This window comes from Mus caroli, unplaced genomic scaffold (genome assembly GCF_978045245.1).
Source record: "Mus caroli unplaced genomic scaffold, Mus_caroli_1 scaffold_5, whole genome shotgun sequence".
Classification (NCBI taxonomy): domain Eukaryota; kingdom Metazoa; phylum Chordata; class Mammalia; order Rodentia; family Muridae; genus Mus; species Mus caroli.
Genome location: NW_028227260.1, coordinates 110,851,176 through 110,864,981, shown reverse-complemented (window position 1 = coordinate 110,864,981; position 13,806 = coordinate 110,851,176). Strand labels below are relative to the sequence as shown.

The 13,806-nt window shown below is 47.1% G+C and overlaps 1 protein-coding gene across 2 annotated transcripts; it reads left to right on the top strand.

Moving 5' to 3' along the window:
* The first annotated feature begins 415 nt into the window (after positions 1–415).
* On the top strand, positions 416–13,415 carry Zic3 (Zic family zinc finger 3). Of its 2 annotated transcripts, XM_021153796.2 has the most exons (4): positions 416–449; positions 3,122–4,345; positions 5,480–5,643; positions 6,488–6,747. In XM_021153796.2, the coding sequence occupies exons 1-4, from the start codon at positions 416–418 to the stop codon at positions 6,665–6,667; spliced, it is 1,602 nt and encodes a 533-aa protein (XP_021009455.2). In that variant the 3' UTR covers positions 6,668–6,747. The 2 variants fall into 2 exon arrangements, with proteins under 2 accessions (XP_021009455.2, XP_021009456.1); XM_021153797.2 differs by lacking the exons at positions 416–449; positions 6,488–6,747 and adding an exon at positions 13,266–13,415 and having other exon boundaries at positions 3,218–4,345.
* The last annotated feature ends 391 nt before the right edge of the window (positions 13,416–13,806 follow it).

Sequence of the window (13,806 nt, the reverse complement as noted above, 5' to 3'; positions counted from 1 at the left end):
GCAGGGAACCTGATTTTTTTCATGCGGTGACTTGCTACAACTGCTTTCCATCGCGACTAAGAGTCAGGGCTTCCCCTCCCCAAATATGGAAACTCCCACCCATACCAACCACAACAGAATTCGAAATGGCCTGCCTGTGCCCTGCTGCTCATAGAATCCCCAGTCTCATCCTTTGGGAAATATCTGGAACCCCTGAGCCTCACCGAACAACTGCACTCCTAAGGGGCCTGGCTGCCTTGGGAAGAGCTCCTCTGCTTGGGTTTTGGCCTAGCTGAACCGCCTCAGGTCTGCCCCTTAACTGGGACTTCCCCCTCCCCCTTTCCACCTTCCCACTTCTGGGTTGATGATCTAATTGAATTATGCCTTTTTGTTCCAGGGACTACAGAGCACGTGCTGGAGGCAATTAATTATCGGAATGTGGCCGCATCAAAACGGACACTCGGTACCCGGTAGGTCAGCGGCGGCAGCATCCCCTTGCCCTGCGTTCGAGACTCCTCCCCAAAAAGAGGAATGCTAGTCCCCAGCTGCCAACCCTCTTCTCCAAGCCATTGCCGGGTAGCTTGCTCAGACTTCCAATCCTGCTAGACCCTCGCTTATCCGGGTATCTGCAGGGACTGCCGGGAAACTTGCAGCAGCGGTGGCGGGACAGCTGCTTTCCCTGGATCTCCTAGCTGACGGGATCCAAACTTTTTACTAAGCAGTTAGACGTCCCTGGGTGGTAGGGGTGAGGAGAGGTACTGGGATGCTCAGAAAGAAATTATGGAAAAATAAGACAAAGGGAGAAAGGAAGAAAAGCAAACCAACCTTTTCCAACCTTTTTTGCAAACCTGACTCCACGGAATTCATTTGCATGATTTAAGCATATTTGTTATTCTCTAAAACTCCCCACCCCACCCGCAAAGAAACTCTGTTGATGGAGAAGAGAGCTTTCCTTTTTTTTTTTTTAAGAGCTTGTTTTCGGTAAATGCAATAATTTAAAAGTCATCAGTGCACTCTCACCTTGCAATCTGGGGAGAGGGCTCTAAATGTGGAGTGAGATTGGGGTGAATTGGCTGTGAAGGGGTGACTTACTATAAGATGTGCCAGTAGCACCTTCTCTCCGCAAACTATCTTAGAAGGTGAGGTGTTGGCCAGATCAGTCAGATAGGAGGAGGGCAGAACCGGAAAAGCTGCAGTTCTAACGCGCTGCTTGAGGCGGTCTCTCCTGGCGCCTCTGAACTTGATCAGTTGTTGTTTCCTACAGAGAGATGGCGGCCAGGCTGTGAGCCTGCCTCAAGGCATAGACTTTAGAGGCTTTGCCCTGCTTGGGATGTGGCAATCCCAGCCACCTCTCAGCCTTTTCTTCCCACTCACTTTCTTCCACCCTTTGCTAGTGCTTTGCCGCACAAATCATGGGTGGATTTATAACCCTGCTTCTGGTCATTTTGTTCAGAGGGGGGGAAAAAAAAACCTCTCACCAGGGGGAAGAGTGGTGGGTAAAGAGGCCACTCCAACACAGTTCCCTGGAAAGCAATTCCTTGAGGGAGTGGCTGCTTCCCTGAGTCACTAGGTGCTTCACTTGGGTAGGCATAGAAGAGAGCAAAGCCCGGGATGTTAAGAGGGGAGGAAAATTCCATTCCCTGTTGTCCTTTTAACACTTCAGCGTTTCAAAATGCTGAGTATTCAAAGCTTGTTGCTCCAGCCCCACGAAAAGCACAGTCACTGTCTAGTGTTTTTACTCTGTGTTTTGTATATATAGGCTGTGTTCTTACACATTTATTTAGCATCTATGCTTGTTTCTGGTATGTGTCTATATGCTCTCTGTGCTTTGTTTAGTGTTGATACTGTGTTGCTTACTTTATTTAGTATGTTCTGCGTCTTTCAGGAGGTGTGCTTGCTTTCTGTGTTTCATTCGTGTTTCCTGCTATTTGCTTAGGTTGTGTTGTACATGGCTGTTGTATTGTTGTCTGTTCTATCACGGGACAAGGGGATGTTGCTGAGAAGCAGTGAGTACAGCCGCTAATCACAGACCACACGGTCACAGTCTGACTCCGAAATACCGTTAGTAGGCTCTATGAGCTACCGTTTCTTCTAGTTTGGGCAGTGGACAGCTACCTCTAGTTTGGGGGCACAGGCAGGGAAGAAACTAATCCGGCCTGGGTTTGTAATCTCCTATTGGGGTGTGGGGTGAAAGCCACACAGCTGATCAGGAACACAGATTTGCCCCACTCATGCGGGAATTTGTTCTCGGTACCTACGGAAGGAAAACGTTCTCAAGGAGTTGAGACAGCAGGGTCCCAAGTGGGTACCACAGTGTCTTCTGGACCGAAAGGGAACGGCAGCGACAAGTATCTTCTTGGGTCAAAGAGTTTCTTTAGTCTAGGCGGGTACAGAGCGTGCGAGGGGTGCTTGCGGCCGGCTTAGAGCAGGGCCAAGCCAGGGAGAGGCTCAGCTCTGTCCCGCTGCTTGTGGAAGCCTGGCCCCAGTTCCCCACAGCCTCGCAAACCCGGCGGATCCCTTTCAGGGACGCTGAGCAGCGGCTGCCTCACCTGCCAGGCGCTCCGCAGCTACCCAATCAGCTGGGGTCGCCCAGCAGCGGCTGCCATGTTCTCCGCTTCGCGCTGCCAATCATTGTGGCGGTGGCCAATGGGCGACAGGGCCGGGGGTCAGGTGATCTCAGGCCAGCTGGCTCCCCATTGGTGCGCGCTGCCCAGCCTCCCGCTCCGTTTATGTGTGAGGAGTGAGTGATTGACTTTATCAGTCCAAGGACATTACTCTGGAGGTGAAGAGGCTTGGACTCGCGAGGCGAGCAGTGAGATTCGAGCCTGCTTAGTGCAGGCTGCCTGCCCTCTGGACACGTTCCGCCTCTGCTCCTAGGTGCAGTTGCTCCTGAAAGCCGGGACCCGAGGAGCCTCTGGCCCCGTGGTTCCGCGCTCTTGAGTAGAGGAGGGGTGTCCGGGACAGGATTGACAAACCCCGCCCTCCACTTATTATTTTGCTTATTTTTCTTTGTGCGCTCCTGTTAGTTTGTTAAGCAGATTTAGTCCTAGAGTCTTTTCTCCTCCCTTCTCCTCCCTCCTACTCTCCCATCGCCCTCCCCCCAATCCTTTTTCATCCCCTCCTCCCTCCCGTCCCTCTGCAGGAGACTCTCGCAGCCTAGGAAAGTTGCAGCTCCGGGTAGCGCCTAGGGGGTCTCCAGGCAGTGTTCAACCGCCGCCATCCCTTTCCGACTACGGCCCTTCAGGGATCTCCTTCGCCTGCACCCTTGCTCACTTCGGCCGGATCTTCTGTGTCCAGAACACCCTACCTATGACGATGCTCCTGGACGGAGGCCCGCAGTTCCCTGGGTTGGGAGTGGGCAGCTTCGGTGCTCCGCGCCACCACGAGATGCCCAACCGCGAGCCTGCAGGCATGGGATTGAATCCCTTCGGGGACTCAACCCACGCTGCGGCCGCCGCCGCTGCCGCCGCCGCCTTCAAGCTGAGCCCAGCCACCGCTCACGATCTGTCTTCGGGCCAGAGCTCAGCGTTCACACCGCAGGGTTCAGGTTATGCCAATGCCCTGGGCCACCATCACCACCACCATCACCACCATCACGCCAGCCAGGTGCCCACCTACGGCGGCGCTGCCTCCGCCGCTTTCAACTCCACGCGCGACTTTCTGTTCCGTCAGCGCGGTTCTGGGCTCAGCGAGGCAGCCTCCGGGGGCGGGCAGCACGGGCTTTTCGCTGGCTCGGCGAGCAGTCTTCACGCTCCAGCTGGTATTCCTGAGCCTCCTAGCTACTTGCTCTTTCCTGGGCTTCATGAGCAGGGCGCTGGGCACCCGTCGCCCACAGGGCACGTGGACAACAACCAGGTCCATCTGGGGCTGCGCGGGGAGCTATTTGGCCGTGCAGACCCGTACCGCCCCGTGGCTAGCCCCCGCACGGACCCCTACGCGGCCAGTGCGCAGTTCCCTAACTATAGCCCCATGAACATGAACATGGGCGTGAACGTGGCGGCCCACCACGGGCCGGGCGCCTTCTTCCGTTACATGCGGCAGCCCATCAAGCAGGAGCTGTCCTGTAAGTGGATCGAGGAGGCTCAGCTAAGCCGGCCCAAGAAGAGCTGCGACCGGACCTTCAGCACCATGCATGAGTTGGTTACGCATGTCACCATGGAGCATGTGGGGGGCCCGGAGCAGAACAACCACGTCTGCTATTGGGAGGAATGTCCCCGCGAAGGCAAGTCCTTCAAGGCGAAGTACAAACTGGTCAACCATATCCGAGTGCACACTGGCGAGAAACCCTTCCCGTGTCCCTTCCCGGGCTGCGGGAAGATTTTTGCCCGCTCTGAGAACCTCAAGATCCACAAGAGGACCCATACAGGTAAGGGGGAGCAGACAGGTGGGCGCGGGTCTCCCCAGGGGCACCCTGCCACCAAGCAGACCTGAACAGCCAGAGAGGGAGAGGGGTGGAGGCCAAGCCGAGGGGCGGCGCCCCGCCGAGACCTTTCAGTACGAAGCGCTGTCACAGCCTCTCCACCCCTCACCCCCCCCCCCCCCCCGGGAACCTGCGGCGCTTTTGCCGAGTTCTAAGTTCCCGAGCAGACTGCTGTGGTCTCAGGAACTAATTGGGACCTTCTCGCGCCCAGGAACCAACTGGCGCCACCTCTTTTTGTGTTCTTTTCTGGGTTACTAGGAAGAGACTCCGAATGTGTTGGAAGTATATTGCTTACAAGCGACTTAGCTCTCTGAACACTTTCGGGGAAGGCAACCATAGAAATGCTAATGAAAACTAACTTTGGTTACTTCCGTTCTTTTTTACACTTGATTGGCATATCTCCTAATTAAATGACTGATACTTTTGTCAAACTATTTTTATTTGGAGTTCCAGGTTCAGTTTAGTTCTTTGGAGGAAAGATAAAGTAGAGAAGGCACTGGTTTCTGTGGCTTGCTCAGCATCTCTTGTAAAATTGTGTGTAGTCCCCGGATTTATGTAGTGTTCTCTTTTCGAAAATTAGTAAGACTACCAGACTTAGCAAAACCGCTACATTTGAAAGAGGCAAGTGGAAAGACACAAAGAAGGGGACGGATAGGACTGTCCCATTCCCGGCCCATTGTCCTACCCAGCTTGGTTACACTGCTGAGGTGGTGGCGTTATGTGCCCGCACATTGGGAGCCCTGGTTCTTTTGGAGTGGAAGCACAACTTAGGGTAAACTTCTGAGGACCCCCCAGCTTTCTGCTCCTGAGAGAACAAAGGGATGGATGTTCGGGTTCTGGGCCGGCCCTACTCTACCCCTGCCTAAGATCACCACTCCCCAACTCAGCCAGCTCAATCAAAGCTCTGGGTTTTTTTTTTTTTCCCCTCCGGGGAAAACAGATGCTAGTCCTTCCACTGTCCGCGCTTCCCCTCTGCAGAAAGACGCCGGACTTTTCAATCTCCGGCTCACCACTCTGAGAAGTTTCTGGGTTTAACTATATTCTCTCCCTCCCCCTATTTTGCATTTTTGCCTTTTGCAGGTGAGAAACCTTTCAAATGTGAATTCGAAGGCTGTGACAGACGGTTTGCCAACAGCAGCGACCGCAAGAAGCACATGCATGTGCATACCTCGGACAAGCCCTATATCTGTAAAGTGTGCGACAAGTCCTACACACACCCGAGCTCCCTGCGCAAACACATGAAGGTAATTACCTCTTTATTAGCGGTCGGCGGTTTGTAAACATTCGGCCTGATACCGGGCCGCAGAACGGAAGCGCCCGCGCTGCCAACCCTCTATCCTTCACGTTAAATCCGATTTGCTCCAGCACTGACACCTTGAACCCCTTTTGAGGATGGGGGTGGAGGGGGGTCGAGAAGGAGAGAGCTGAGTTGTGAGGGGGAAGAGAGTGGAGGGAACAATCAGTTGTTTACTGGGAAGCTCTAACGGAGCTCGCCAGGGCTTGAGCTTTCTGTGGCCACCTCATCCTATCTCAACCCACGATGGGAATCCGGAGTGGGCGCTCCGAACCCGGGGTAGTGTCATTCGTTTGCTCCTCCGCTTCAGATAAAACAATAGGGCCGAGGAGCGCAGTCTGATTTCAACATATTTGTGTGGGAATTCAGAGCACCCAACCCCCAAGCCACCTCTGTGTCACTCATTAATATACCTGCTTTCCCAGGCCGAATTCTGAAAGTGAAATCTGGAGTGACTATTTTATAGGGCCGGCAGAATAACTACTTGCCCACTCCATCCACGGAGAAAGCATTTTTTTTTTGAAGTAGCATGACTAAAATGGAATTCTTTATTCCTTTTCCAGCCTGGTTTTTGGTGGGAATGCTAGGGGTATCTATCTAGACATCAGTAATATGGAAAAACAATTTTTTAAAATCCTATTTCTCGTTTAAGTGGCCAGCGGGAGGTCTTGTTCTCTTATAGTATTCAAATCTGATCTTGTTTTGTTGTTATTTGGGGGGTTTATTTGTTTATTATTGCTTTCACATTGCCAGTTGGAATTATATTCATTATAATATATACATGTTAATTTTAGGTTCATGAATCTCAAGGGTCAGATTCCTCCCCTGCTGCCAGTTCAGGCTATGAATCTTCCACTCCACCCGCTATAGCTTCTGCAAACAGTAAAGATACCACTAAAACCCCTTCTGCAGTTCAAACTAGCACCAGCCACAACCCTGGACTTCCTCCCAATTTTAACGAATGGTACGTCTGAGGACAACCAAAATGCATTTTAAAAAGAAAACTGAGACAAATCAGATGGAAATGGAGTTTTAAAGCAAGAGGCCATATATATAGGGCTACATCTTGGTAACTGCAATTGTTCAGGAAGGTTTGGGGCAAGATCCAAAAGTAGCCATGCCCTTTTCTCAGGATTAGAAAATATGTTTTGGCATTTGAAGGAATTTTTTACAAAATCTTTTCACTGCTTTTCCTGCCCCCTCCTCTTGCTCTCTGTACACCCTGTTCTGAAACTCCTTCAAATCATTTTAATTAACACTGTCCTGTTTCTTGAGGAAGTTATCGATGGCTTGGTGGTGGTGATGTTAAACTGATGAAAAGTCTTCTTCGCCTTAGTGGTGATTGTTTCTTAAACCATGCCAAAGTCCTGTTATGTCTTGAACTTTTCTTCAAAGCATTACACTTGTGAATGTATCTTCGTCTAATGGGGTCGAAATTTGTTGTTCAGTATTTTTTCAGGCTGAGGATATGATGTTACTCTACACAGATTGTGACGTTTAGTATACAGTTGCCTTTTGTAATAACTTTTCTTTTTGTAAATACATATCCGTTGATGCCATATTTATCGTTTGTAATTTAATTATTGCTGCAAGTGCCGGGAACTGAACAATATTTATGGATAAATGTTTTCTAACAAATTCTGTACAGCTTTTGATTATAACTGCTTTTAGCATTAAACAATTATTGTTTTGAGAAAAGGAACACAATTTACAATTTTTGAACCATACTGACTTTTTTTTTTGTTTTGTAACAGCCTCCTACAAATAGATGTGAGTAAATTGAATTTTGTTTGTTGGTATTTATAACTCACTCAGATCCCTTTTTTAATTGTTAAATTATTTTTCTATTGCAGTCTAGATTCCTTACAATGTCAGTTTCCATCTGGGGAGGACCCTCCTGTCTTTATCTCTAGCTCAGATGGTTGTTTAACTGCGAGTTTAAATGTGTTTGTCCTGGATTTTCGGCATGCAAATCAAATAATACTGATCAATTCACTTAGTGGCCATGACATCTCAATCTTGTACTTCAAAGACTGAGAGGCTGGGTTTAATCATTCCTGCCCTATATATATATATATATACATATATATATAAACAGAAGGTAAACTAATTAGTTTTATGTCCCTTAGTTCTTTATTACTCTACATAAAAATGAAAATTATGGCAGGATGCATGTCTGTTGAGAGATCACTCATATACCTATGTTTGTATCTATGACGTACCTAATCTGCCTATCAAATCTATTTAGCTTCAAAGAATAGCACACCTGAAATGACAATGAGCAAGGCCAGTTGAACAGTGCTTCTCATGGTTAAAGTGCTTCTTAAAAAAAATAAAAAAAACAAAAAACAAAAAAACAAAAAAACAACAGTCTTTAAATTTTGGATGGCAAAGGCTGATTTGTATATAGTTCAATTCATGATTATCACAATTACTCATAACGTTTATATAGCGGTGTAATAACTGCAGCAGTTCCTAAATGATACTGTGGAAAGAAACACATTTGCAAAATACTTTATTTTTAAAGTTCATTACTTGTAGGCAAAGATGTTAAGAGCATTGTTTCCATTAAAATCAGTAACAATGAAAAACGGTTGTTTGTTTTGTGATAAAATGTTAACAATCCATTTAATCTTCAGTGCAGCAACTCATTTGGACAAACAGTTCTTTTTACAATGGGTCTGTGGACAAGAAACTGACCACTATTTTGGGGGGTGAAGTGGGTAGAGTTTGGAGAGTTTTTTAGGGTGCTGTTGGTTATTGAGAGCCTAATCTCTGCATGAATAACAGAAAAGTGGAGATAAGGAATTGTAAAGTGTTTAGAAATGTAATGAATAGGCTTAAGCACCTCTTTCGCTTTAAGGGGCAATGCTCTCAGTTTTTGGTGGCAGTCAATTTGATATTATATAATCATTTTCAATTCTAGAATTTTGTTGATTGTTCTTTCTGAAGAAATAAAGTCTTGGCACATCCTATTTATGTTATAACTTTTTTTGTATTTGGTGCCCAATATTTTTCCCATGTTCAAATAAATCAATCTAAAATTGAAATGCTTAGAGAATTTCTGGTGCTTTAAAACAAACCGATTCCCAAGGCCCATTCAAATTATCCATTTTGTTATCTGTTTTTGTTTTGTTTTGTTTTTGTCAACAACTAAGTATTGACAGTTTTTTTCTTTGGAGGCAATATTTTGTTAGTGAAAAATGGTGTCTCTTGCACTTCCACTTTGCTGGTGTCCACCTGAAGGCCATGAATAGAAATTGGGATGATCATACATGTGCTGAGCAGGTAAACCTGGTCAGTTCATCACACCCTACTCAGACATCCCAATCTTGACCTTGACAATGAGGGTTTGGACTACATCCATATTTCAGGCTTTCCTCTTAGAAACCAGAGACAATTTTAAATGCTCAGCAATTTTTCAGAGGGCTTTTCTGACTAAATTTGTGTCATTGTGAAATGTAAATGGTCAGCCTTTCTTCTACATATTCAATGAGCCTCCACAATTTACTATTTCTCCATGAGTCCCCTCCCTGCTGACCCCAGTCCTTAACCTAGCTTTAAGTAGAGATAGGTTGAGTAACACTGGCTCAAACCCTTGCTTAATTAAATAACACGAAATATTTCATTAGTGGCTTGAAAATATTCTACCATAGATTTTTACAGAAAAGCACTTCAGTGTCCTATGAGAGGAAACTGACAAATAACAATGATAACCTAATAACTACTAAAAATTGTGCTTCTCATGATTCCCTCTTGATTTGTATACAGCAAATGTCTTGAAATTATGTTTATGCATTTCTTTTTCACAAAGAAAACTTGGTGTCTTTGAATCCTTTGATTTGTTTTTCTTGCCCATAATCTAGCATAGGGAATGCATATTTATATTCTTGAATGCAAACTAAGCAACCTAAGACAGTAACCACACACCCCAAGTCACAAATGCTAAAGCTCCAAGTCCAAGCTTGGTCCTTAGTAATACTCCTTGAAAATGGGTAGGTTAGCATAATATCTCAAGATGAGGGGAAAGGGGGTGGGGGGTGTTTCCAAGCATGGCTGGTGAGCTCTGGCCTCCATCAACTTTGGAAGGCTCAAAGATCAGCATCTAGGGTAAGACTGTCTAGTAGGTACCACGAAGGGTGATCTAGTTAGTGTTCCCAAAGCCTTCCAGACATGGTGTGCTCCGAATTTCTGCTTGACTTCTTGTTCCCTATTTTGCCCCGCTTTCCTCCTAAGAAATCTGTCCAAACCAGCAGTCCTTGTAAGTCCAGTGCCTTGTAAGTTTTTGAAAGGCTCTGCCACAATATGAATGGAGGGTACCACTGTAACTAGTATCTAAGCTTGTTTTCTGTCACAGGCCCTGAAGCTCCAAGGCTCCAGTTGGGCTCTAGCATGGGGGAAGGAGAGTAGCTCTAAGGGATTTCAGAAGTCCTTAGGGAGCCCCTGTTCACACACCAAATTCTTCTAAATCTCCGCTTGAGGTTTGGGCAGGGAGGAGGGGACCTCATTTCCTAGGGTCAATTCTCTCGCGGTTTCTGGCCGCTGACCCTTTGACCTCCACCAACAGGGCCCTTGGCGGCCATAAGCTAGCGGATCGCCTTGGGCTCCGAGGACGCTTCGCGCCCCATCGCCTCTCGGCCTCATTAGGCTGGCGGGGCTGTAAAGCAGAAATCAGCTTCGGCCTAATCCCGACCTGGGGTCAATTCGAGCCCAAACAATAGCGATCTCCTAAGACTACAGCATAGCGCTGCCAGCAAACTTTGTGTTCAATTCCTTTTCCACTGGCGGTGGGGGTTGGGGGGAGGTGAGGACGCTGGTCCGCGAAGGAAGAACACTTGCGGCACCCGCATCCCTAGGCAAACGCCCTCTTGCTCGGCTCTCCAAGCGCATCTGCGGTGCCGGGAATGGAGGCGGCGAGGCTCCTGCATTCCCTGAGTATGAGGCTGATCCAAAAGGGGCCTCCTAGGCACTGCGAACACACTTTGAAGTGGGTTTTTAGCGCGCACGTGTGAGAGCTCGGCCGGGGCCTTAGCGGGGACCCGCAGGGAGGAAAGAGGAGGCTCCGGTCCGGGCTTCAACCCCGCCCCTGCTCCCCGTGGCTTCGGCCTTTTCAAGCCGAGGCTGGGGACTTTAGGACTCCCCCCACCCCCACGCCCGCGGGCGCGGCGCGCAGGCGCAAAGCCTTGCAGCCGTCGAGCAGGATTTTTCTGGCCAGGGGGTTGCGGGGGAGGTTGAAAGCAGCCTCGCGGGGAGGGCGGCCTCGGCTAAGGTTGGGGGGGGGGAGGAAAGGAGAGGGATGTGGAAAGGAGGGTTGGTTTGGGGGCGGCTCTGGAGTCGGGAACATGGCGGCCGGATGCGAACCCCCGCAGAGCGCCGCACAACGCAGACTACGGGGCTGCCGCGCTGTGTTGTTGAGATTCCCTGGTTATTCCTCAGCATTGGCGCCTCGCGGGACAATGTAGGTCGTGGCAGTTGGACGCAGTTTAAAAACAAACAGACAAAAAACGGAAGCGAAGAAGTTCTTTCTGGGCAATCTGGTGGGAAATGGATGTGCTCTTTCGGAGTATTGGGGGCTCTCAAATATTTGGGGGGACAAAACCCAACAGAAGAAGCTCCGGGCACACACAAACCCTTCTCATGCCCTTGTTGGAATTCCACAGCACCTTCGAGTCCTTAAAAAACGAACAACAGTGGACAATGTGTTCTCTTCTCAGGACAATGGTCAATCCAGTTTGGAGGGAAACAGAGGCTTGTCGACCCAGTTGTACCTTTGAGAAATTGTATTCTACCCTTTCCCCAGGCCTTGTTTTCTGAATAACTCATTTAACGAACGCACCCCCCCCTCCACACCCACACACACAAAATCAGCACCTTTAACGCTTTTGTGTGTGTACACAGCTGGTACTCTTAGGTTAAAGGGGAAAGGGGCCCGAAATATTCAAAACTTTAATTCAGTTTTTGGCTTAACTGCCTCATGCAAGAGCGTGAAACTCTGTGGTCTCGAGCTCCTGTTTCCTGCACAGGAAAATAAAAATGCCACGGATTCATCTTTATACGGGTCGCAGTGAGGAAAATGACATCTTAAAAGATGGACTGTGTTGACTTCCCTCTAGGCAAATAAGGTGCACGAACTCTTCTAGGTGCTCCTAAAGACCAGCGTCCGAGCGAAAGAACAGCCTTCTTGGGGTTGTCCACTATCAAGCATTCCAGGTTCTGAAGATGTGAGGCAGTTCCTGATGGCCACCTTGGGAAGGGCCCCAGGTGGGTGGGCAGGTCATTAGCAAGTCTGGCACTGATCTGGGGGAAATCTGCAAAACAGTGCCTTTATCTGCAGAGAACAATCGGTGGGGTTGTCTTTCCTTCTTTTCAATGCACAAAGACAGAGGCTTTGGAGCAAGAATTTGGACTATGCATTTAAGTTGTGGTGTTTTGCATTGAAAACCTCTGGGCAATTAAAATTAGCATGCTCCCTAGTATTTTCTGTGCTTTTATGTGTGATTTCTGCATGTCAAAGGAGCTGGAGACTCTTCAGCAGTTTGAAAACTATTTTGAAATTGCCACCAAGTTAATTTCCCCCCCTCTTTCCTGTGGGTGAAGTTTCCTTCCCAGGCTTGGCCACCCTATATGACCAAGGTGGAATGATCTACTGACATCTTTGGGAGAACAAATGAAATAAATTGCGTTTGCTTGATAATTGCTTTTCTGTCTGAACTCTGCCTGAATTGTTAGCTCTTTTTTTTCCCCTCCTGATTAAATCTCTTGATATCAAGTTTGGGGAAAAAAAAGGAAAATTCTTTCAATTGGAAAAATGTTCGCCATGGGTTAGTCAGTTAGGGGTTTGAGCTTGGATTCTCTTCAGTTGACTTTAAAATCAAGCTAAGAATCCTTGGGATTCCTGAGCTGTCTTTGAGTCACTTCATAGATAAATTGGTTGGCTTTTCTTTCTTTTTTTTTTTTAATAGGAATTATGTGAATGGAATTTCTGGAAAACGGGGCAACTTATCTTTGTGACTCCAAAAGGCAGTGCTTTTCTCACTGGGGTTTTTGTTTCTCTCCTAACTAATGGTTGAACTGTACAGCTTGAAAAGCTTAAGTTTGCAGGAAGCATTTGAAGAGAGAACTGTTCACACCACTTGGACTAATGGTAACTTAACACAGGCGCAAAAGGTCTTTGAAAATTAGAGGAACTTTTGTTTCAAAACACATGTTACAACTAAAGCAGCTAAGGAACTCAGCAATTTTGTGTATTTCTCATGTGATACCACTTCAACCTGCTTGCTAATCTGCTGACTAGAGAAGCAGAAGCTTTATAGCAGCTATAAAACACCTTTCAACAAACGGCAAGTTTATAATATTTGCTCTCTAGTAGGCTATGTGCATTGTCTAAATTGCTTTTTGAAAATGCAATCTAAGTAGAGACCATTTGGAACTAAGCAGCTAGAAATAAGACATTACTTCTTGTTTTACTATAAACTAGCAGTTTAAAACAACATATCCACGTAATATTTTATGAATTTTTTTTCTGTAAGAAAATTTGACCTATCTGCAGTTCACTTTTTGTTTTCTTGCCAGTGTTGTCCTGCTTGGTATCTGGGACAGTCTCTAATTCCTGATGAAGAACTTGATACTGACGTTGGTATGCAGCAACCAGTCCTCCATAACACTTCCTATCCTAAATGCAGGGTTAATGCCGAACCTACTGTGCAAGAAATGATTTACTGATGAGGTTTCAAAGAAAACCACATCAATTTGGATGTCTGTTACCTTGAAGTGATCATTTTAAGAGTAGTAGTGTCTTCCTTAGGTCTAAAAAAAAAAAGGACTATTTTTCTCTTTTGGTGTATTGCATTCTGTGTTGAGCAATCATTTCTGAAATGAAAAAAGCAAAAAGGCTCCCCCACCAATTTAGGATTTATAAATGGGAAGATGCTGGTGACGAGGGACCTTGTTCAGAAGCCAGTAGGCACGATTCTCATGCACTGTTGCAAATCTCTTTCTAATATCTGATCTGATGCTTAAAACTAAAAAGTGGAGTATTTGCTTTGTTATTTTCACTATGTTTGTATTCAAAAAGCAATATCTAGGATCCTGAAAATTGTTGTTTGACTTAATA